We start from the raw sequence: 24821 nt of genomic DNA, 5'->3' as shown, positions 1-24821 counted from the left end.
CAAGTCCTCAACTAAACAATAAAAGAGAGCTGTAGTTTTTGGATTCTTGTGCATCAGTACATGTAACAAAATATGTCAGTATGCTCCATGATGTGAAACCTAGTAACAATTCAATTTTAGCTGCTGATGGATCAGACTTAACTGCAGATGTTTCTGGCAGTGTGGACTTATTTTAATGGCAAAAAGGCTTTTGAGGGCGAGACCAAAGGAGTTTTGCATATCCCTAGTTCAACTGTCAGCTTGGTATCTGTAAACAAGATAGTCGAACATGGTCACGTAATAACTTTCGACAAGATGGGAGGTTATATTCGTGATGCTAAGACCAGTGAGTTATTTGCAATTGCCTATTTAAGAAATTGAATTTATTGCATGTATACCCCAGAAATGATGCAATGTAATTACACAGAAAGGCTAGGACATTTAAATAGGAAAGGAATGTTGAAACTCGTTAGAAATTCTGAAGGTCTGGATGAAAACATCATAGTTGAAGACCCATGTGAGCTGTATATTATGGGAAAGCTATCACGATTACCATTCAAGTAGAGCAAGAGGCATTAAGAAAACATTCTAGATCTCATTCCTATGGAAACCCCATCTGTCAGTGGCTGTCATTACTTCTTAGTCTTTATTGATGACTACTTTCGAATGATGTTTGTTTATTTCCTGAAAGAAAAGTCTGAAGTCAACACAGTCTTCAGAGAATTTAAAAGCTACTGTTAAGAAGCAAACTGGCAGAACAATCAAAACACCCAGGTCAGATAATTGTAGGGAGTATGTGAATGTAGAGATGAAGAATTATCTTCGTTCTGAAGGTATAGTCCATCAGCTTACACAGGGTGTCTACTAGGTCACGAAAGTCACGAAAGTCACGAAAAAGTCACGAATGTTGTAAAAGGTCACAAAAGTCCCGAAAAAGTCACAATTTTTAAGTATATTTTGGTAAAAGTCACGAAAAAATTAATTACAAGGCTAATGTGTATTTCTTGTGCACTGATCTTGTATATACCATATTTTTGTGGTTTTGGCATCTTGCATTTTCAGGAAAATCATCGCTTAAGATGTTCCCACACAATATATTTTCCCGTGTTTAACTAGGCCAGTCCCGCCATTTTCGCCATAAGACATTTGCTTTAAAATCCCGTTTAAAATGTTGCGTGCAGCTTTTATTCTCCTACGTACAACGTCGTAATTTTCACATAGAATGTCAAGAAAATTTTAAAAATAGCGATTTGCTCTTCTTTATTTAAAAGAAAGTCCATTAGAATGCCGTGAAAACGTAATTTATTAAATTCTCGTATCTTACACGCTTAAAAAAGGAAAGTATTCGTTCCGTGGCAGCCACCGCGTAGTCAGTTTCATTCTTACTCTACAGAGCGCACAACGATCGCGCATAATCGATTGTAGCTGTCAAGGCGTCAATGTGCGCGACCCGCGTCCATATCGATAGTTGTTAGCCAAATGGCGATCGTTCATAATGGAACTTATAGCGTTGAGTTCGTTTGTTTACTGTTTGCTTGTGTGTACGAAACGAAAATTTATGTTTGGCTGGGATAAAATAAAGCCAAACATTTGTGCACAAAATGTGTGATGTATTTTCGTGTTTTGGATTTTTTAACGACTATGTTTATAAATTACAAAACATAAAATCCCTAAATTGCCGCCACATTTTATTTTCCAACTGAAATCATTTTCGAAGAGGTTAAAGTGCTACGGAATGGAATTGTAATATTTTCTATGATATTATGTGCTGAAAATGTTTGCCAACAAATGTTAACGTGTTTTAGCGCTTAAAGTGCGACGAAAAATTGGCATGCGGGAAAGCAGATATAATTATATATATTCAATTAAGTTTCAAACTAACCTTGATTTGTAGGCTTAACTTAAGTCTTTTTTTTCCGGCACTTAGGCCTTTACATTTTGATAAAGAAAAGCAAACGTTCAATTTTTCATTTTATTTTTAATGTAAGGTATAGGCTACACTTAATTTTATAACATTTAAAAATTATACCATTTTGACAAGTTTCGTGGTCACACTTCGGTAAAAATCGTCACGAAAAAGTCAAGAAAAAGTCACTAATTTTTATTTTTGTAACTCAGTAGACACCCTGTTACAGTACAATATACTTCAGAGCAAAATGATGTGGCAGAAAGAGCCAACAGAACACTTGTGTACAAGGCTCGAACAATGCTGTTCGATGCAGGCTTAAAAAAAGGATATCTGGGCAGCAGTGTCTACAGTAGCCTATTTAACCAACAGGTCCCCTTCTTGTACCCTCAGAGGGATGAAGCCCTATCAAATATGGCATAGTAGGAAACCACAATTTGTCTTACCTAAAAGTTTTTGGTTGCACAGCTGGCTTTTGTCCGGTGCTGTGACTCAACTAAAGGGTTTAGGTTTCTTGATCTGGAAACAATAATGTTATAATCAGAAGAGATGTATCTTTCCTAGAAGGTAGGAATGACATGAACATGCAATCATCAGAGGAAGTGGAAGAAAGTACACTGCACAATGGGCCTGGGGAAGAAAATGTAGTGAGTCAAGACGAGGACATTAATGAACCATTCCTTGGCTTTGAAGACCAGCATGTAGAACACAAGTAAAAAATGTTACTCGGCGTTCCGCGCGGACCCCAAAACCAAAAGTGTGGTTTGATCACATTACTTGTTTCACTGAGGAAGATATCAACGTTGATGTAGCCTTACGAGGGGAGAATTTCAAGAACTGGCAAGAGGCTATTATGAAAGAATTTTTTTTCAGTTAAAAAAGATGCCTTTGATGAAGTAAACTTACCAATAGGTGTTAAACCCCTAAAAACAAAGTGGATGCTGAAGGTCAAACCCAGCTATGATGACAAAACATACATTTTTAAGACTTGCCTTGTAATGAAAGGGTGTAGTCAGGTATATGGCTCAAACTACACTACAACACAACGTTTTCACCTGTTGACAAATTTCCTCTCATAAGATACTTATGGGCTTTCTTAGCAAAAGAAGATTTTGAAATTGATCATATGGAAGTAACAGCAACATACTTATATGGGGATCTTTATGAGGATATATATGCTATCCCACCCAAAGAATTTGGCATGCCTCAAGATGTTAAAGTGTGGAAATCAAAAAAACCTGTTCATGGATTAAAGCAATTAGGAAGAAACTTAAATCAGAAGGGAAAAAAAAGTTCTTTCAGAATTCAGTTTTATCCAGTCAAAAGCCGATCCCTGCATTTACTATTTGAGAGTTGGTGAAAACCTAGTAATAATTGCTCTCTATGTTGATTATTTGTTGTTCTTTGCAAACAACAGAGACTTTCTGGACAAGCAGAAAAAATCACTCCAGTAATGTTTCAAGGTAAAAGACCTTGGCCTAGTTAGTCATTGGCTAGGTATGACTATTACCAGGAATCGCGAAGAAGGTAACATATGGATCTCTCAGGAGAGCTACATCAGTGAGATTTTGGACAGATTTGGCATAGCAAATGCCAACTTTGTGGTTACCCCACTTGATCCTGGACTGGACTGAGATGCTGAAGGTGAACAAGATTCCCGTGAAGTGAGTGTTCCATACCAAGAGGCCAGTGGCAGCTTACTGTATCTTTCTCAGATCAGTAGACCAGGCATTTCTTTTGCAAGTAACCTGTTAAGTAGGTTCAATAAGAGTCATAAAAGGTTACTAAGATATCTGAAGGGTACATTAAGTTATAAACTAGAGTTTTCCAAAAATTATGGAAGTGAATTGACTGTAATTTTTTGTGATGCTGACTGGGGAAACATTTAACAACAGATACTCGGTTACTGGTTGTGTTTTCAAATTGTGTGGTTGTTTAATATATTGGTTTAGTAAAAAACAGAAAACTGTTGCATTGTTGACATGTGAAGCAGAATATATGGATGGCTCTGGCATTCACCATACAAGAATTGTTGTGGCTCAGACATATGACATCTGAAATCGACCCACAAAGTGTAAGCAGATCCTTTGCTGTTTTCTGTGACAACAGAGTAGCAATTCATTTAACTCAAGATCAAAGCATATTGACATTAATTATCACTTTATCAAAGAGCATGTTGAGTCAAAAATTGTCAATATCATGCATATACCTTCAGAGGAGATGTTAGCAGATGCCTTAACTAAGCCTTTAAACAAAACCAAACATGAGGCATGTGTACAGTATTTTGGTCTGACCAAGTTACTTCTATGTTATGTAATGATTATCTGAGTCTATAATTTTCTTTTTATGCTGTGTGTTAGAGTTTGCAACAATATAAATTTAAGGGCTGGTGTTATGAATGTAAATTTATATTTATTTATCTAGGTGTGTACATCTAGTTGGTGGTGTATATGCATCTTTGGTTGTTTCCAAAAAAGAGATAATGTGTGTGTACTATCATGAAGCAAACTGTAACATTGTTAAGAAGTAATTTTCTAGGAAAACAATGGATTTTAACCTAACTAAATTCATGTATACATTAAAATGTGCACAGTTTTTAGTAAGTTCAATTATCATTACTATGACCCATTTACAAAATTATGTTTAGCATGCATGATTAAACACTTGACTTTATTTTGATATTTTCAATGTACAACAGGCAATTATTTATTGCTTTCATTAGCAGGAAAATATAAACAATATTATCTATGACCATGGACTACAACAACAAAATCATGGGAACAGTTTTGCTATGTAAAAAAGTGATTATGACAGTTGCAACTATATGAATCAATAGTTACGATCAATCACGCAACACACAGTACACCTATCCCTCACTTAGCATGACTAATTCATTTCTAAAAATGCTCGTGTTATTTGAATTTGCGTATTCTGAAGCATTAGTTTCCATAAATAGCAAGGCTAATTTATTTAATATCTTCCAAAATTGTGTAGGAAAATATACTTTACGTAATATAAATGCGCTGAATAACACTCAACCATAAATATGTCACACCTATTATCTTTATATGCCTCCCATCGCACTTTGTATGACAAATACGACACCGCGTAACATGAGATACGTGGTTATGTACTTTATCGTCAGATGGCTGGCTGACTTGCCCGCCCGGGCGTGACCTTCATCTCACGTCGCGTACCTTTCCAAACCATCCTTTAATGACAGTGAAACCGATATTACTGTCCGGATAATTACATTTTAATTTTTCAAACATTTAGGTGCTTTTTCTTGTATCACCACCTGGTTCACACCAATCCTGTCAGGCCAATGATTATTTTTTTACATCGCAACATTCATTTAACAACCTTTTCCACGTGAATCGTCTGTTAATTTCTGTTCCCGTATCTAATGTCAAATATATTCCCGCTAGTACAACCAACAGCATGACTTATATAAACTCTTGGTAAGAGTCCTTATTTCGTACGATTGTGCGCACAGTTGACTTGCTTAAAACTAAAGTGCGACCAACATAAGCGTGGCCTTCATGACAATCTGCGTGCCGTAATATTTCTAGTTTCGTCTCAAATACTTGAACACGATGCATTATGAGTGATAAAACACGTACAGTTACCGGCACACAGCACATCTGTTGTTTACAGAAGTTGAAACAGACTTTGTGGCGTTGTACTCAACTTTTTTTTTTGCCTGCCGAGATTTCGTGCTAACTGAAATTTACAGACGTGTTATTCAAGACTGGGGCAGTAAAATTCACATCGCGCTAAATGAATCCGCGCAATCTGAAGACGTGCTAAGTGAGGGATATGTGTAGTTGCTTATTTGCTGCATTTTTGTTGTTCTTGAAGAGTCCTGTCCGTATCCAATTGGTATTATATGTTAGGTTCTCCGTATTAAAATTTACATAATTTTTTCATTGTTCATTTATGGAAATATTTTGACTTTGTAAATCTCAAACTATCCCTGTGGAAATTTTCTCTTACTGTCCAAAGTTTTCCTGATCCAAAAGTTCCTTTACCCCAGCCTCTAACTTTCAATCCACATCAGTGTGAAGCGGACTCAGTTATTACTAATGTTGATGTGGCATCATAAGGATTTGTAAGTTAGCATTTTTGATGATATTGGTATCTGTGAAATGGTTTCATAATAAGGGACTGATGTGTGTTTCAGTTGGCAGAGATCAATCGACATCCATGGGTAACAGCTGGTGGTAGAGGGGAGATAGAGTTAGAACTGCCAATGATGGAAGTGGTCCAGACCCATGTTATTCCTTCCATAGATGCCATGGACCCAGATGTTCTCCAGTCCATCTCCAGTCTAGGATGCTTTAAAGATCGTGAAAAGCTAATCCAAGAACTTCTGAGTCCTAAGTAAGTCTTCATTTATATCAGTGCTTACGAAGTGTAGGTGTGTGCTAGCTATGAAATGTAAAATACCATCTAATGCATTGGAATGTCTTATTGAAATATTTTTGCACAGTTTGTCCAGACATGCAGTAGTTAGCAGTAATAAACTCTTTACAGGCTTGCAGATGTAAAAAGGGATGGGTAAGAGTGAATATTGGTGCTGATTATGTACATTTTATTAGTAGTTCTTCAAATTACTTCTTTGAAAATTGTGCTCTCTTAAATGATTTAAACACTTTTGATAATTCATAAATGTATGATATGCTATGTTATAATTTATTAGGATGGTCATTTTTCATCTAACATCATGTTTTATGTTTATGAAATGCTTGTTATTGTGGTTTAATGTTTCAATTGTATGTTTTAATATTTGTTTTAATTTAATATTTAAATGTTTAAATTTAATATTTTATGTTTTAATGTTTTAATATTGTGGTTTAATTTCATCGTCATTACTTCCCCTTTTTTTATATATATAGACAAAACATGGTCATATTTCCAACTGCTTCATAATGTATTAACTTTTAAATACAAGTATGTGTTTTCAGTCATCTTTAAAATTCAAAAGATGAGGCAGCGACAGTATGTGCTGCTATCTTTTGGCAATCGCATCAACCATTTCAGAGTCGATTGAAGCTACTCATATCGTTCCAGCCCACCAATAGAAATGCACCTAACATTTCTTTGACACTGCTGCTGCCTGTTGTCACAGATTGAAAATGTATGCATGTGAACAAAGATTATGTAGTCCTTGTATGTATTGGTGCAAAATTTAGAAGAATGATCCTCAGATCATTTTTGGGCTATGACCGGATCCCGGATCAAAGAGCAGAGTGGTGCAACTAGCCGTAAGTCTCCTAAAGTCAAACTGTGTAGATGTAAACTGACTATGTATTGAGGATATACTTTGTCTGTTGTTACAGTCACAACACAGAAAAAGTGATATATTTTCTGCTGTTGGAACGCAAGCGACGAAGGCCGGCATACGAAGATGACACAGATTCTGTTGTGCGCGTACGTTCTGAGTCGAGTGATCCTCCAAGGAAGCGAATTGATATGTGCAAGATTAACGGTACCTCAAGCTACCAGTTTGGTGAAATCAGTGAGGGCTCTCCACTTACTCCACGCAGGCAGCAGTTCAAGTAAGAAACATATTTACTGGTTTTGGGAACAGCAGTTGTTGAGCATTATTTCTTCCAGTCACAATTCCTTGATGACCATGATTCCTAATGTGATGTGATTATGCGTCAAGAGTCGTGGGTTTAATCCCAATACCCATGGCTGGCATGACTCAAAATTATAAGCATCCTACCTATTACCAACTGTTTCGGAGCCTACTTCGTGGTCCATTTGTGTTAACACAAATGTGCATAACTGTGCGACTTAAAACCCATACTTTTACCATATTCTTACAGTCTGCTCGTTTTTTATTTGTTTCCTTTTTCTTAGTGTTGAGCAATATCACATAAAATGAAAACTTATTTAACCTGTAATAACTGAAATTTTCCTCATCAAAAAAAGAATATATTAAAGCAAGTGCAAGTACATCATGAATGCGTAATGTATCCCAAGAGTTAACAGTCACGTATATTTTAAAAGAGGAACATACACACAAGATTTGTTGTCAAAGTGATGTAGGACTACAATTTTCAGAAATAAGTTGTAGACAATTCTAAACCACATTTTTTTAAAAATAACTTTGAATATCATTCCTGAATCTTAGTAAAAACTTGTACAAACAAAGGGATGGGGAAGACAAAAAACTTTTGTTTACGTCACTTTGGGAAATTTCCTTCCAGAGTAATGTTTTTATCTCGGTGGGTTTGGGCAAGGGGGTGATGTGAATGGAGATTGTAAGCTGCGGGCAATTCTCAAAGATTTACTAACCATTACTTTCATGTGTCTCACAGGGGTACAGCTAATAACTATTCATTGGTGGCTTGAAGGGAAGTTAGAAAGACTTTTGCGTGTGTCACCTGTACTTTCGCTCCTGAGTGATGAATATCACACTTAAAATTTTTATGAAAGCTTAAATTTTTCTTTTTTTGTGATGGGGAGTGTGGATTAACTCTTTAAGAAAATATGGATAATCTATAATGTAGGGGACAATTATGTCCCCAAACAGCCTTGTATTACTGGGATTCTTCTGTATTTACAAATATTTAAAATCTTTAAATATACAAACTATAGGTTAGAAAAATAGAGGGGGAAATGTTTTTTTTTTTTACATTTACCAGCATCTTTCTTTTGGGAACTATGGAGTTGTTTTTTTTTGCTAGAAATCCCTTAATTGTATGTTTTTTTTCTAATGATGAAATAAGTTACAGAAATAATAAATAATCTCATCTTTCATGTAAACTATTTTTTTGTAGTTAAAAAGCCCTTTCAGGTCAGATTTTTCATTGTTCATTGACTGAGAAGCTTGGGATTAGTGGACAAACTCTTTTAACTTGTCTGTTTGTTTCTTTTGCTTCGATGTTTGTTTCACTTTGCTATGTATTTATTTAAGGGGAAATCAGTGCTTAAAAGAAATGTATAGATGATAATAATTGATAACTTGATGACTAATACATGGACTTGTTTACAGTGGTGCTACGAGACATCACATAAGAAATGTATATATAATGATAACTTGATGAGTAATACATTGACTTGTTTACAGTGGTGCTACAAGACATCACATAAGAAATGTATAGATAATGATAACTTGATGAGTAATACAGTGACTTGTTTACAGTTGTGCTACGAGACATCACATAAGAAATGTATAGATAATGATAACTAGACGAGTAGGGCCATGCAATTTTCGTGATCGCGAAAAAACGAAAAACGCGAAATATTCATGAAATCTGATTTTCTCACGAAATTTGCCTTGTGTTGACAATGCACGATAAAACACGCGAAATACGTAAAAAATATGCATTGACTCCTTTGTTCAACACAACAGAGACAGTGCCAACTTGTACCACCTTACTACGAAAATAATATTTAATACGTTTTATAACTGTAAATATGGCAAGAAATTTCAACAATCCTTAAAAATCTGACGTGAGTAGAGTATTAAACTTGTATTCTCATAAATTCATTCGGTAAGGGATGTGGATTGGAATCCAAACAGTATTTTTTTTCTCCGTAGCAACGTTACCAATTTATAATATATATTTTTCTAACCTCAGATAACTTGTCGCATATAGAAAGCTGTCAGGAAAAAAATTAAATAGAACCATCCGTAGACACGATCGTGGTAATATATTTTATTAACGAAGTCACGCGCTATCTTCTTTGTTGATACTGCAAACTAGACCAAAGAGTCACAGACTCTTTCTATGCATAGATGTGTCTATCCAGATGTAGAAAGCCGCTCACCCGAACAGTTCTTAAGTTTTCCGATCGCAAGTGAAAAAACACCATAATTTAAGGATTAAAATATTTTTATTTTACGGTCATAAAGTATTTTAAATAATGCCAACGTAACCTAAGATAACGTTTAGCTTCGGAAGATTTCAGGTTGTGCTTGTGACTTATTTGAACTGTAGGTTATCCATCCAATATAGCACAATGTTTTTAAAAAGGCAATATTGCCACTATTCCAAAATGGCGCCGTTGTGGAAATGTTCAGTATTCACAATGAACGCAATACATAGGTCCTGAGTTCGAAAAAAAAATTTTTCTTGGAAGTTTTGTTCTGCACACATGATTGTAAGTTTCAATTGTAGATAATTAATTGTTGGTTAGTTCAACATGCCAAAATTTTTAACTTTGCATGAACGTGTAAAGGAATTTAAAAGTGATGGCTTTTTTATTTTTGATGAAGGAAGTAAAATTATGATGTGCAAGTATTGCGACAGTCGTGTGGAGTGGCTGCGAAAAGACACTTGCAAGAAGCATGTTCAGGGTGAGTCCCACAAACGGAAAAAAGAAGCACACTTGAAAAATAATTCAACCCCGAAGCAGTTAAGTATTATTAATGCAATTGATCGCGCACAGAGTAGCAGGGAAAATAAAGAGGAATTCATTGTGGACTTCACGAAAATGTTGTTAGATGCCAACATACCATTAGAAAAGGCAGATAATGACTCTGTCCATGCTTGGCTTCAAAAATATGTACCTGGTAAGTAGGCCTAGTTTTGCATAATGTGTTTAACTTTGGTAAAAGACTAAGATTCTTAAAATGTTTGATTTAGGTCAAACTGTTCATACCACAAAAATATTTTGTTTATAATTTAATTGTTGCATCATTAAATTTATTCCTTCATAATTACAGGTGCTGGAGATATTCCAACAGCTCGGGCATTAAGAGACACTTATCTGCCCAAGATTGGTGAGGCCAGTTGTGACATGGTGAAGAAAGAAGTAGAGAATCAGAAAGTTGCGCTTCTATTTGATGAAACGACCGACTAGAAGGGACGATGTGTTTTTATTATTTTAATTCGTGTTCTTGCTAATACCAGTGCCCAAAAGTTGTTTGTGGGTGGCTTAAAAGAACTGGACAGTGCAAATGGCACAGAATGCTCCTGTGCAATTTTATCAATTGTTGCACAACTCAACATCAAGTTCGAAAATATAGTTGCTGTTGTGAGTGACTCTGCACGATACATGGCCAAATGTGTAGAATCTTTAAAAGTAGTATTTTGTGAGAAAATGGTTCATGTTCAGTGCTGGGCGCACAAACTGAATCTTATTGCATGTTTGTGGAGCCTCTCTCTGTCAGAGCTGAACACATTTGTTAGTAATATCAAACATGTATTTTTTAATTCTAGAAAACGGAAGCACCGATATGCCACACATCTGAAAAAAGGGTACCCAGATCAAGAAAAAGATGTCAGAATATTCCCAGCACCGGTTATGACCAGGTGGAATTCTTGGTTCCATTCAGTCGAATATATTGCAGAATACATAGATAATCTGATGGAATTTCTCAATGGAGAAGATAGTGGTGTTTCGACAGACTACTTTAAGAACTTGAGTGACTGCCAGCTTGCAATAATTCTGTGCTCTGCTGAATTTCTTTTGGAACATGGCAAGAAACTCACGGAAAACATCCTGGAGCTTGAAGGTTCTAGTTATTCTTTAAGTTATAAACTTTATTCTATGCTGTATGACTTAGAGAATAATTTCTTGTTGGTTAGCAGAGGGATTTTTGGAGACAAAACATCTGCTGCCGTTTTGAAACTTCCTTCAGCTGTCAAGCAAAGTCAGATGAAAGACGAATTGAAGAGCTTGGGAGTGAAGTGCCTTACCAAGCTACAAAACCTCAGGGAAAAAGACACTGCTAAAGAGTTCCTTAGCACTGTTTGGAAACTGTTTGCTGCTCGAAACATTGTAAACAATAATGTTGATGAGAAGCTGTTTGCAACTGCTAACAATCTTCCTCTTATCAACACTGTTGCCAAGAAGGAGTTTCTAGAAGGTTATCTTGCAATGCAGATGCATGTTTCCAATGTTTTGAAGGAAGGGGTCTCTGCAGACATCTGCCAGATTTTGCAAGGATTGAAAACTGAACACAGCAATTTTGTCTCACAAACTTGAGCAGTGTTGTGGATACCAGTTTCTAATGTAGACAGTGAGCGAGCATTTTCGTCATATGGTCAGATATTTTCCGACCTGCGCACTGGTTTGAAAATCAGCAACATTGAAATAATGCTGGCTCGATATTTCAATGGACATTCTTAAGTTTATCATTATTTTTAATTTGTTTTTGATATCGCTTTGAACAGGTGTACATAACAATTTGATTCTTGTAACTGCAGTCTGATACTTCAGGCCAACCATTTCAAGCATACTAGGGACATTGTTGTACATTTTAAATAAATTTTAAATATAAATATTCTTATATATATACATATATATATATATTTAAATTTATTGCAAGGTATTTGCATTAAGTGGCTTGAATATAAATATATTATATATTATATGCTAAGTTAATTAATTTTAATATGCTATTGTAAAGTTAATAAAGTGTATATATGCATATTTGTATACGAAATTCAATGGAAAAATAATTTTAAAAAATAATAATATTATTCGCCGGTAATTTTTTTGCCGATTTTTAACACCGCTTTTTAGTTTTTTTAACGAATTTTTATACCGCTTTTACCTGTTTATAATGACGAAATACCTCATTTTTATTCATCACTTTCAGGTGGCCCTATTGATGAGTTATACAGTGACTTGTTTACAGTGGTGCTACGAGACATCACATAAGAAATGTATTGATAATGATAACTTGATGAGTAATACAGTGACTTGTTTACAGTGGTGCTATGAGACATCACAACCGCAGATCGCCAGGAAGTGGTGGCCACACCATAAACCAGCAGAACCCTGCGAGCTCACCTTTGCACTCAACTTTAAACAATGCTGCATCAACAACTCTTGCTGGTATCTTGTCTCCAATGGCTCAGCGGGCTGCTATACATTACCACCACCATCACCATCACCACAGGCAAGCCAGCAATGCACACACCACACTTGCGCCACCATCTCCTCATCACCAGCAAACCAACAGCACTGGCGTATCCCCGGAGATCTGCGAGACTTCCACAGGTGTGTAATAATTACACAAAGTTCCTGCAGACAGGTAAAACACAGGGAGTTATAGGTGATTTAAAAACCTGGAAAAAACAGGGAAATTAATTGACAAAATCTTTGTTGCCAAACTGAATTAGTGATTTTTAATACTAGTGTGTTATTTGTATGTTAATGAGTCACAGATTCATTAGCAGTTGTAAACCTGTTTTTATCATTAATTAACCATAAGAGAAACAGTCAAAGATTAAACTTTTGATTGATTTAATGATTTGAAGCATTATATATTGTCAATATTCATATTCACCTGGTCACAATCAATAATTTTTTGTTTCAATGTTTGATCAAATATAGCATTTCATACTGCAGACTGGCAGCACTTTTGCATAGCATTTATCGAAATGATAACAGTGAAAACTGTGTATTGTGCAGAAAAATATTTTATGGTTAGTTTGACATGTGTGTGGTTGAAATAGGTTTGGATAAGTATCTTTATTTCACTATATTATCCGCAAGATTGATTTATGAGACAAGAAAAAAATCTTTACTGTGACAGTGAAGCAGAGAAAACTCAGAGAAATTGTCCAGAGTAAGAATGTGGGAACCCTGAATTATTGATGGTTCTTGAGGAAATGGTAATTTTGATTCTTTATTACCAAAAAGTTTTCAACATTAAATACTTTCATTGCCCAATATGAAGAGTGCTGAATATTAGCACTATGTTTTTTAGCACATTAGCAAGAACAAAAAATTTTTAGTTATAAAAAATAAAATAATTTTATTATTTATACAGTGAAGTCTTGATAATCCTGTTCTAATTACCATACCTACTTTTGGATGAGCTTAATAATTGCCGTAATGCAATAGTGTGTAGTAGAATACATCTCTATAAGCATTATGCTATCATGTTACACAGCCTATAACACTTTTGCAAGCACAAAATCACTAAACCAATTGTAAAAATTGATAAATAAATAAATAATTGGGTGAAGACATGAAACTACACACTGAGGCCCTGTATTCTAATAATCTAATATGACACAAGTGTACAGTACTAGTGCGTGTGGGCATGTAGCTCAAGGCCAATGACTGCAGCTTGGATGACACTTTCCTTCCCCATCCTTCCACTACACTGTCCATTTGTTGTTTTTGTTGCGATCCAGTTGAACACTGTCAATTCATTTTGTTAGTCTGCACTTTGATTCCTAGTTTAAATACATAAACTTTACCTAGGCGCTTTAATTACGTGAGTGTTCTTGCTTGCTGTTCGATACATTTAAAGGGCCAGCAAACGTAAATATACAATTTCACACTTAAAGATAAATTAGAATTTTTAAAGCATTTTAATAGTGGCAAAGTGCAATGCAGTTGTCAGTTGAGTTTGATGTGTGCAAGGCTACTATAACTAACTGTAATAAGAACCATGCCAAGATCGAACCATTCTGTGCATCTTCTTCAGAAAAAAACTTGAAACTTGACAAACATTGAGGCTGTCACAGTTCAATAAAGTGGACGAATCACCATTTCCATGGTTTACACAGGAGCGAGAAAAGAGAACCCCCTTTAAGTGGTCCTCTTATACAAGAAATGGTCATTCATTTTGTAACAAGTCACAATCATGCCCAGCTAAGACATTGACTTTACTTGCACAAACCAAAACACTTAACATAACTCGATGATCGTTTGCAAGTAGTAGGGTGTAAAATTTTGTTAATTACTGTTGATTGACTTTAAATTGTTCACAATAATTATTAAATAAAAACGGCCAAAATAAATTTTAACTTTTAATATTTTTCCCGATGACAAACATAGCACATGTTCCTTTCACTATAAATTCGGCAGAAAACACTCGCCTTCGCCAATCGTTACTCACTCTGTGCCTTCATGAAATTAAGTCCTTAGCGACTCAGTCGTATAAGAAAGCATATACATGGGAAATAAATCCCGGTGGCCAGTGGACCACCGGGGCCTATGCGGCATGTCTGGGGCCTAAAAATTCTAGTTAAAAGTCCAAAAATTGTAAAAACCACTTGTTGACAATTTAATTGTGACACGGCCCCATCACCCACACGTGAAGTTGTCTATCCTCGACAGCTCATAATATTATACTTGTGAGCCGCCGCCACCGCAAGACCTCTGAGCACAGTACATGAAACACAGCACATCACAAAACACTAAGAAAATTTCAGTTATTTGGAGACTTCCCCGAAATACTACCTTATGATTGGCTACAACATTTACTCTTACAATTATAATGAGTAACCCGCCTTATTTGAGGGCTACCCCTTGCTCTGTAACATGTCTCTGCCCTTCTCCAACACCTTCCATCTCTTTTTAATTTCACACAGAATTCTGGGATTCCCGTCAGATATTCCTGCGGTCTGGGCTAACGTCTGTCTGTCTCTTACACTGGATGCAATAAATTATCATCTTTTGGCGCTGCTGTGTCGCCGCACATTTTTGTTTCTTTCTACACAATACTCACTGTTTTAAAACCACTACAAAATGCATACTTAAAATAATAATAATAATAATAATAATAATAATAATAATCATTATTATTATTATTATTATTATAAACAAACACTGAAATGCAATAAAATACTGATATTCACACACAGATAATACCCGAGCCAGCAAAAAGAAAGCCAATTAAATTATAGTCAAAAGGCTTTTCAAAATAAAGTACTTAAACATTATAATTAATTACAATAACATTACAAATAATAAAATAAAAATATGAAAAACTAGGTCATGACCTCGAAAGCTATATAACCAGCTGATCTACTGCAATACTGAGAAACCATAATATTTATTCTTTTAACAAATTCTTTTAAAAGCTGGGGAGGGCAAGGTCTTGCCACGTTACAATTTAAAAAAATTGATGAATGGAAACTGCAAGCGTAGGGTGGCTAGACCGGTGATATAAATGACATGGAATCTGTCATCTAACAATCACCAGGGGGCAATTATTGGCAAATCACACTGCAAATAATGAGTATTTAACCAAGTTTGCTGTTTTGATTGCAAAAGGAAGTTATTCATATCTGCAAATGTACAATGCTGAAAAAACAGGTATAAATTTCAAGACATTACCTACAAAAATTCTAAACCCAACCTCCAGGCTTCAAATTAAATAAGCAGTGTGTGACTGATGGCTTGCAGTAATACTGCAGGGAACCATAAATAACCGTTGATGTTCATTGGTAATTTCCTTAAGCCACGTGCATTCAAAGATGTTAATATTCAGAATCTTCCAGTGTTATATAAACACCAATAAAAAGCTTGAATAGATGGGAAACTTTTTAATGAGTGGTTCCTCTATCAATTTGTTCCTGCAGTGAAGTGTTTTACATAGGGCTGTAGTGAATTGTTTTACATAGGGCTGTGTGAATATTTATATACATGAATAGTTATGAATATATATAAATAAACACCTGGAAATTTCACGGATTCATTTGGTGTTGGGCTAAAATCCACAATCCTATGTATGTTCTACCCCCATATGCATTTCTTTTGGCTAAATACTTACTACAGAATTTCCTTTTTTTTGAGTGGGTCAATGTGATTATGCCACTTTACTACTGGCTGGTAGTTGACTGGGCCCACAGTCGTCGAAGGAGCATTGTGAAAATTGTGATCCAATCACCAAAGTAATTCAAATGTGTATCTACTTGCAGTTTACCTTGCAACTAAAAGAATCCGTGAAATTTTCATGGCCATACAGGCGCCAGCACCACCATCTGCCATGCTATATGCCTTGCGCAGGCCGAATGCACCTTAATCCACCCACCACTATCGGCACAATGGCCGACCTAGTTGCGCACATACACAATGTTCAACAGAAGGACCCAAGTATCCAAGCCCGACTTGCTGAGTGTGGTGCTCGATTTGTCCCGAACCAGCTGCTCCAGACACGAGGTGCTGGTGGGAGGTGCAGGTGGCGTATTCATGTGCCCTATGCCGCACGGCCAGCTGTACTGCATTTCCTTCATGCTCATGAACTTGCAGGACACCCCGGAGCAGAGCAAACCCTACGGGAAGTCAGCAGGGTCTTTCACTGGCCAGGAATTACTGCAGAGGTCAAAAACTATGTGAGCGCAAGGCACACAGGCCTGATGGAGTGGAACAGCAGGTGCCCAGGCAGTCAGACACACCATTCCACACCATAGCACTTTACATCATGGGCCCCTATCCTCGTACCACCAGGGGAAAGCGGTTCATCGTGGTAATTACTGATGTATTTACATGGTTTGCAGTGGCGAACGTCAAGGCAGGAACGGTAGCCGCCCTGTTGGACCGGGAAGTGTTCCCAAGGTATGGATTTCCCAGAGTACTCCTGACAGACAATGGCGTACAATTCATGAGTCGTCTCTGGCGGGCATCATGTAGGCGGTGGGGGGGTCAAACACCACACCACCCCCACCTACCATCCACGGGAAAATCCCACAAAAAGGCGCAATCAGGACATTAAGACTCAACTATGAATCCGCCTAGATGAGGACCATACCAAGTGGGATATCCACCTCCCCACTATCCTATATTGTATCCGGCGCAGGACCAATGTGGTCACAGGCCACTCCCCGGTCGAGCTGCTGCAAGGCTGTAACCTAGCGCTGCCAGGCGAATTGGGTGCCGTCAGGACCGAGGACCCGGACCCAATAGAGACCCAGCGAGCCGAGGCCCAGCAGCTACAAGCCCATTTTCAAGCTTGTCACACCCTCAATACACCACTCAACCCATCCAACTTGCCCCTGGGCAGATGGTCCACGTTAAGCTTCATCATCTGTCAGCTGGCGGGTGAAAATTCTGTGCAGGCCTAGCACCCAAGTGGTCTGAACCTCAGAGAGTAGTGGCTCAATTGGGTGCGACTACTTACCTGGTCAGGACAGCCAAGGTCCACCGCGATGCTATGCGGCTAGTCGACGACTTGACAACACCTGAGCTACCCCTGGCGGCACCAAGGGGAGATCGACCCATGCTCGACCAAAATCAGCCGATCCCACCAGAACCCAAGCAAACTATATCTTTACCAAGGGACAATGACATGGATATCAACTCTGAAACTCCTAAGTCTGCTCCAGCAGAGACTTTCCCTGAGGCACAACCTGAAATGAACCAGCACAGCACAACCGGGATTTCGGGAGCAGAGCTAGTCCCCAACATAGTGGTCAGAGAAAATCCCAGGCTGGGTTTAAATCCCGAGGTTTCCGAGTACCATCCAGCGGGAGTACCCACACAGTTTCGGCATACAGACCAATACAGCGAGACCGCCCCACTTGAAGCTGAACCGGCTGGAAATAGAACCTTCCAGAGGAACAATACCTCAAACACAATCCCAGAGCCCACACAGAGGGACCCGCCCTATGGTGCCAAACGTTCATCATGGGAAATTGAGCGAGGCAGCATGACACTGCACAAACTGGAGCAGCTGATGTATAGGCTGTTTCCCAGGGACTCATCACCCGGGTCTAGGGAAGGTCACTACAATGGTAATGACGATTCGAATGCCCCACTCCAGGTCAGGGGTCCTATCATTACACCAGCCCCAGATGTTGACGACCCCAATTTACCGGCCTCCAATACGACACCGATAGTGGAGTTTCCCAAGGACACCATGGAGGAAACAGACTCTCTTGTACGCTCTCACCAAACCCACCACTCACCCAAACTACTTGGTGATTCAGATGACCCAGAGGGGGTTATCATAGTTCCTATTGATGAGGAAGAAATTGTAGGTGGGGCCCAGCTCACTAGTGGTGACCCTGAGCAGGACAAACACGAAATCCCTGTGGCACCCCGCCGTTCCACCCGACAACGTAGGGCCCCAGCCCGTCTTCAGTACTTCCCATGGCCAGGTGCTTTTACTCAGCAGACGATCCCCACTCATGCCCCGAGCCCCTCGATTAGTGATACCAAGGTGTCCGAGTGCTTCGTTATGCAGTGCGTGTGACCAAGGTGTCAATGGGCAAAACGGTCTTGGCAGAGGGGAGTGGCATTTTACGTCGCCCCAAGTGCTCCTCCCAGTCGCTTAGACCGTTGTTGCACATTGCCATCTCTTTGCCCAGATGTGCACATGTGTGGAAAGTGTGATACGAAAGGAAAGAGCTGTGGGAATTCCGGCAAGACGCACCAGGAAGAGGGGAGGGATTGGGGGAGAGATAATCTTGCGAGCTGGATCATCGGGCGCGGCAGTATCGCGCGGATCGCCAAAGACAACAGATCGCAAGTGGCGCAGCTGCCGCGGGAGCAGCACAGGGAGTGTGGCTGGAGGCAGCGGAGTCGTCGGACGCACTGGAGGCGCGTGCTGGCGGACGCTTGCCTCGGCCGACGCGGGTCGCAACCACCGCGAGGAACTGCTCAGGTTCGTCATCTCGTTCCACGACGAGAAGCTGCGATACTCTCCGGGTCAGTGACACACCTGCGCTAGGCTTGATCCCCCAGGCCACGAGGCTCAAACCCCCTCTACCACCCATCTGAGCAGCCGACACTTCAACCACCACCAACGGGATCAGCCCCGGCGACGTCAAACAATTATTTTTAAACATTTTCGTAGAAGATGAAAGAAGGATAAACTTAAATGGCTTCACATGATAAAAAAAGTTAACATTAAGAATGCGTATTGGGCTTCTAAATCACAGAACAAAGTGGCCCAGCAGTGCTTGCAGAAAGCTTGGAGAAAATTGGCTGACCTTGAACATAATTGACACTCATGAAGAAACTAATGAAGCTCAAAATGTCCTTGAGTTTTTTCAAGAAACGCCAGGGTGCAAAATAGCAGTTGGAGCCGATGACGATGGATGGAAGCAAATGGCTCAAATTACAAAAACCTTTCTGATGAGGATATTGTGGCATCTGTAAACCAGCAAGACCCTGCCCAGCAAAACGAATAAAGTGAGGATGAGCTCGGTGACGACTAGACATCTGCGAATTGTGATTTTTCAGTTCGAATCGAATTTGAATCGAATTTCAAAAAAAATTCACGAGTTTCAAATTTTTTTCAAATCGGATTTGATATTTATTAAAATAACATAGATCATTAAAAAAATTTAACATACCACCTTTGAAAAACTTGTCACACAATTCACAGTTTAAATCAAGTAACTAAAATTAAAAGTGAGACTATATTGAAGAAGCACAACCAGATTCTCAAAAATTTAAAAAAAAATTTAAAATTATATGTCTGTAGCACTAACATAAATCACTTCGCAAATCATTTCAAACTGTCATGGAGAAAGATGAGTTCATCGACATGGTGCGGCAACAACAATTCTCTGCGGCTGGTAACTATGTTGCCTGCTGTAGAGAAAACTCTCTCACTTGCCACCTTATTTAGCATGTTTGACTTTCAAGGATAAAAATCTTAATAAAAATATCACAGCATAAGGAAGTGGTACAAAAGAAAAATAACAAATTTACCGTTTTTATCGCTTAAGCATTGCACATTTTATTCTAAAATCAAGTTTATATTTAGGGGTGAGACAGTGGGTTCACTCTTAGCTGAGTTTTGAAATAAACAAACACCGTCGTATCACTGCGACGCGTCAGCAAGTGATAGGCTGAATTCATCTTGCGCGCCAAGCACTAGTTGCAACACACACACTTTAGTACAGTCGGTGCTAATAAAATAACGGAGAAGTAATATAACAGGAAGCACCGTAGCACTTTGTTCAGCGTAGTAGTAGTGGTTCATTTGCGAAGAAAAAACTATGCACTTTACGCCTAATAGCCGTCTTCACAAAATCATCACAAGTTTTGATAACAGGATACTCAAGTTTTATTTTCTACCCAGGAGTTGTTAATATCCCAGTGTCCTGTAATTTTTTCCTTGCACGAAGCACACTGCTCTTCGAAACACTCGTACATTCCGAAGTTAAACTCGTGATATTGTTCACACGACAATCCGGATATTTGTCTGAAAATGTTTTAAAAACATTCAACACAATAGTTTTCTGTGCACTTTTCAAAGGCTTTCCAGTTCTGTGCTTTACAAAACTGGGTCCGGCGTCAGCCATAACAAACCGTGCGCGCGCGAATCCGAAACACAACTGTTGCGCCGGGCATCAACTGTACACTGCACACGGCGTCTGCTAACATAATTGTAAGTAAATACTTGCTGACACATTAAACTGTATTGGATATTAATGGTGAAACGCTATAATGCTATAACAATTGTTATAAAAAAGGCAGTGTAAAAATACTTACAAATGGTACGTAACCAAGGGCCAGTGAAAATGTTTGTTTACAAGAGGCTTTGTTTATTCCAAAACTCAGGTAAGAGTGAACGGAGAATACTATTATGCTAAAAAAAAATGTGAAGTAAACCATAAAAACAAAACCTATTCATGGAAAGTACGTTTATTTAAAAAGTATACTTTGCGAAAGCACGCCAAATAATTTAAATTAATGAGTGATGCAATAAAACCATTTTATTCAACGTAAAAAAAAAAAAAGAAACCCGTAACAAGAACGTGATTTGTAACTTTACGCATAACGATTGTGCGGGTTAACTCGGTTCCTGACAGAGAGCGTGTGCATGCAGTCTGCGAGCTATCGATATCAATTTTCGACTATGTGCGCGCACTCTTTACAGGAATACAGGAATCAACACAACCAAACTGGCGCTGCTTACGTTTTTATAAGCGGTATAAAGCGACTCCTGAGACGTTAAAGATGAAATTTATAACTTTAAAAAACGTCTTTAAAACACTATTTACACATCAGATTACTTTGTAATAGGATTAATTAATTTAGTAAGCAGTTTTATCAGAACGAACGGCGTAAACTGCGTAAAGCAATAGGCGTGTTGTAAACAACGAGAATTTATTGCATTACATCAAATGAGGTTAAAACGGTACAGAAATAAAATGGTTCAAATAACGTGAAAACGTAAATAACGGTAACGTAAATAAGGGGTTTCGCTGTATAATTTTTTGTATGTCGAAGATGTAATCGTCCATTTACATTTCTTTTAAAAATGGGGGAGGGGGATGTCTTATATTACTGTATCCGGGCCAGATTTCGCAAGTCCAATTATTGTAAAATGAATTCGATTCGAATTGACGAATCGAATATCAAAATATTTGAACTCGAATTCTGAAATTTCAAATATTCGCAGAACCCTAGTGACGACATTGAATGCTTGTGCTTCATGTAGACACAGTTAACCAAATCAAAAAATAATTATTGAAATTGTAAAATTCAATTTTTTTTTTAACATTTATTTTCATCCTATACTCATTTGGATTACCCGGTTTTTCAAATTAGCTGGGTTCAGATTAGTGAACGCCTCAGTATTAAAAATGTAAACTTTACTCAAACACACAAAATTACTCTTACATTGTCAGTTCATATACTTTAATAAAGTTTAAAATAAAATCCCATATAGCAAATGCAATGTTTACAAAATATCTGAGGTAAAATAATCTGCATTGGGCACAATATAAAACATAACACTGGTATCTTGTGTCTTTAATACATTCAATATCTCTAAGAACCTATAGTATCAGAAATTGAGTAAATTTATTGGCACATCCCTAACATATGTATGTACTTATATGCCCAATGTTTTTATTACTCACCTCCTAAACATTCAAACATGTTTAAGGAAAGACAAATAGAGATAAGTGATCATTATTGATTTAAAATAACTTTCTTCAGATAGTTAAAACTGCAGAATATTAGCCATGAGTGTAGTAGGCCTAGTAAACATCTTAAGAGCTATTTATTAGGAGATAATGTTTTTATAATTAGCAATAGCAAAGATTAGGTTAATGATGAGGAAAGAGAATTTTTTTCTTTGAAACAATTTTCAAAGTCTTCTGTGTCATATTTTGATAGTTATGTACTCCAAAACTGCTACATTTGAAACACTGCTGAAAACATTTTTCGTCTGAGTACAAATTACATTCCTGTATATACCAGTGCCATGTCACTCATTGCCAAAGCTAGAAGCTATTTTTTTCCTCATAATTTGGTAACTTTTTTTTGTAAACTGTTTTCACTGGCTTTTGAATCATGCAGAGCATTTATAGATAGAGACAAGATTTTGTGTTGTTATTTTAAGACAAATTTCGGTGTAAAGTAATAAAGATTTCGGTGTTATATGGTTTTATTTTTTTGCTCAAAATACCCACGGCAAAATTTTCTTGCTTTTCTGTACGACATGCAAATTTATTAAAACAAATATTAATAAACACTAAAACCTCATGATCTAATTACAATTAAGTTAATTTGCAAATTCATAGATAATTAAGTTCATTTGCAAATTCATAAATTCAAACTTTTAAATAACTACTAAAAATTTCATGACTTAATTACAATCACATACACTACAAAATTACACAATTAAGCACTTCCAAAGTTACTACTATTAAGACTGTTTTATTGAAATGCTATCATAGTTAAAGTTTCCGCATTTTCTGGAGTGAGATGTTGTCTTCTGTCACCAATTACCAGTGAGTACCTGGAAAATGAACGTTCTGCATCAACATTTGATGTTGGGAACCAGATTGCCCTTAAACTGGCTTGAGCAAATTCACTGTAGTCCCCTTTAAGGCAGCAAAGTACCTTTGCAACATCAATTTGGCTTGTTTCTGGCAATGAAAGTTCATCCTTAATTATTTTTTTGAAAGCAACATAGCCATGTATGAATGTATCAATGGGAAGATGGGAAACAGAAGACAAGTTATGCAGAGACTTCTGTAGATTTGCATCTTCTATGCTAACCCTACTCACATTTATTGGGTTGAACAGCAAATTAATGGCATTAAAGACTCTTAGACAAGGATCGTTGTCAATAAGCTCACCCAGTTTCATTTCACATTTAAGTGAAATCAACTTTAGGCACTGTTTCACATTTGCCTGTTCCACTGTGTTAAGTTCAGATAATTTTTCATTCACATTGGAGGAAAATACACTAACACTCAAAAGATGAAATTTTGTTTTGATGTCGCTCACTTTTGATGAGAGAACATGTGCTGTGGGGTAGGATGATCCTTCCAGAAGGGTAAGTAAATCGACTAAAGATGCACAATTTTGTGACACGAATAAAGCTTGTAGTTCTGTCACTTTGATCTCTTCTAGTGTCATTTCTTTCAAAAATTTAACTCCACTGTTTTCAATACTGATTTTGTCCAGAATCTCGATAATGTCACGCAAATGCTCATCAATGTAGTCAACAGACTCGAACCACGTATTCCATCGAGTTATTACCGGCTGAGGAAATAACTTGTGCTTCGAAACATTTGATGGATATTTTGCCTTTAGAAATTCAATGTACTGGTGTTTGCACTTTCTTGTGTTGAGGAAATCATTTTTCACTTTCACCACAACATTATTAAGTTCCTCCATGTTAGTCTGCCACACAACTCCAACCAAATGCAGTTTGTGTGCCAAACACTGGACATGGAGTAAATGATCCCCAAACAGACCCTGCAGTGTTGTGGCACATTTTCTCATGTACCATGCCGAATCAGATACAAATGCTACAACTTGTTTATACTGCACCTCATACTTTTGAATGACATCAATAACTGCCTGGGCGGCACAAGATGATGAGTCTGCACAGTCCAGCACAGCAGATACAGCGATAAATACTGACTGTGCTGTGGATGGTTCAAGTGTTGTTGAAAACACAACGCCCTCCTCTGTCAGTGGTCTCGTCACACAAAATTACAATAGGTTTATCCTTTACTGCCGTTTTAATGTCTTCTCGTTTTTTATCTGCTGCTACTGGTATGTATTTTTGCGAAGCCAGTCGGCGGTTGGGAGATCACCACCAACCTTCACAAACTCCTTGTACCACTCCCGTAGTTTTGGATGATCCAGCTTCTCCACTGGCACGTTGGCAGACAAAAAAGCTTCTGTCGTTTTTAATAAAAACTCTTCTTTGTCGTCCTTTACATTTTTCGCTAAGTTTTCGCATTCTACTATGGAAACTTGTCGTTTAACAGATGAGTTTTGCCTCAAAGGCTTATGTTTCTCA

At 37.6% G+C, this 24821-nt stretch overlaps 1 protein-coding gene across 3 annotated transcripts in view; it reads left to right on the top strand.

Moving 5' to 3' along the window:
* LOC134529188 (serine/threonine-protein kinase BRSK2) overlaps nt 1-24821 on the top strand; it is a 172345-nt gene that overhangs the window by 65443 nt on the left and 82081 nt on the right. For all 3 annotated transcript variants that reach the window (XM_063363024.1, XM_063363025.1, XM_063363026.1), the window contains 3 exons: nt 6069-6268; nt 7228-7446; nt 12564-12853. In XM_063363024.1, coding sequence (XP_063219094.1) covers nt 6069-6268; nt 7228-7446; nt 12564-12853 — 709 coding nt within the window. The remainder of the gene's footprint in view (nt 1-6068; nt 6269-7227; nt 7447-12563; nt 12854-24821) is intronic.

The sequence above is a fragment of the Bacillus rossius genome, chromosome 2, assembly GCF_032445375.1.
Source record: "Bacillus rossius redtenbacheri isolate Brsri chromosome 2, Brsri_v3, whole genome shotgun sequence".
Classification (NCBI taxonomy): domain Eukaryota; kingdom Metazoa; phylum Arthropoda; class Insecta; order Phasmatodea; family Bacillidae; genus Bacillus; species Bacillus rossius.
This window is presented reverse-complemented; position numbering and strand designations above follow the sequence as displayed.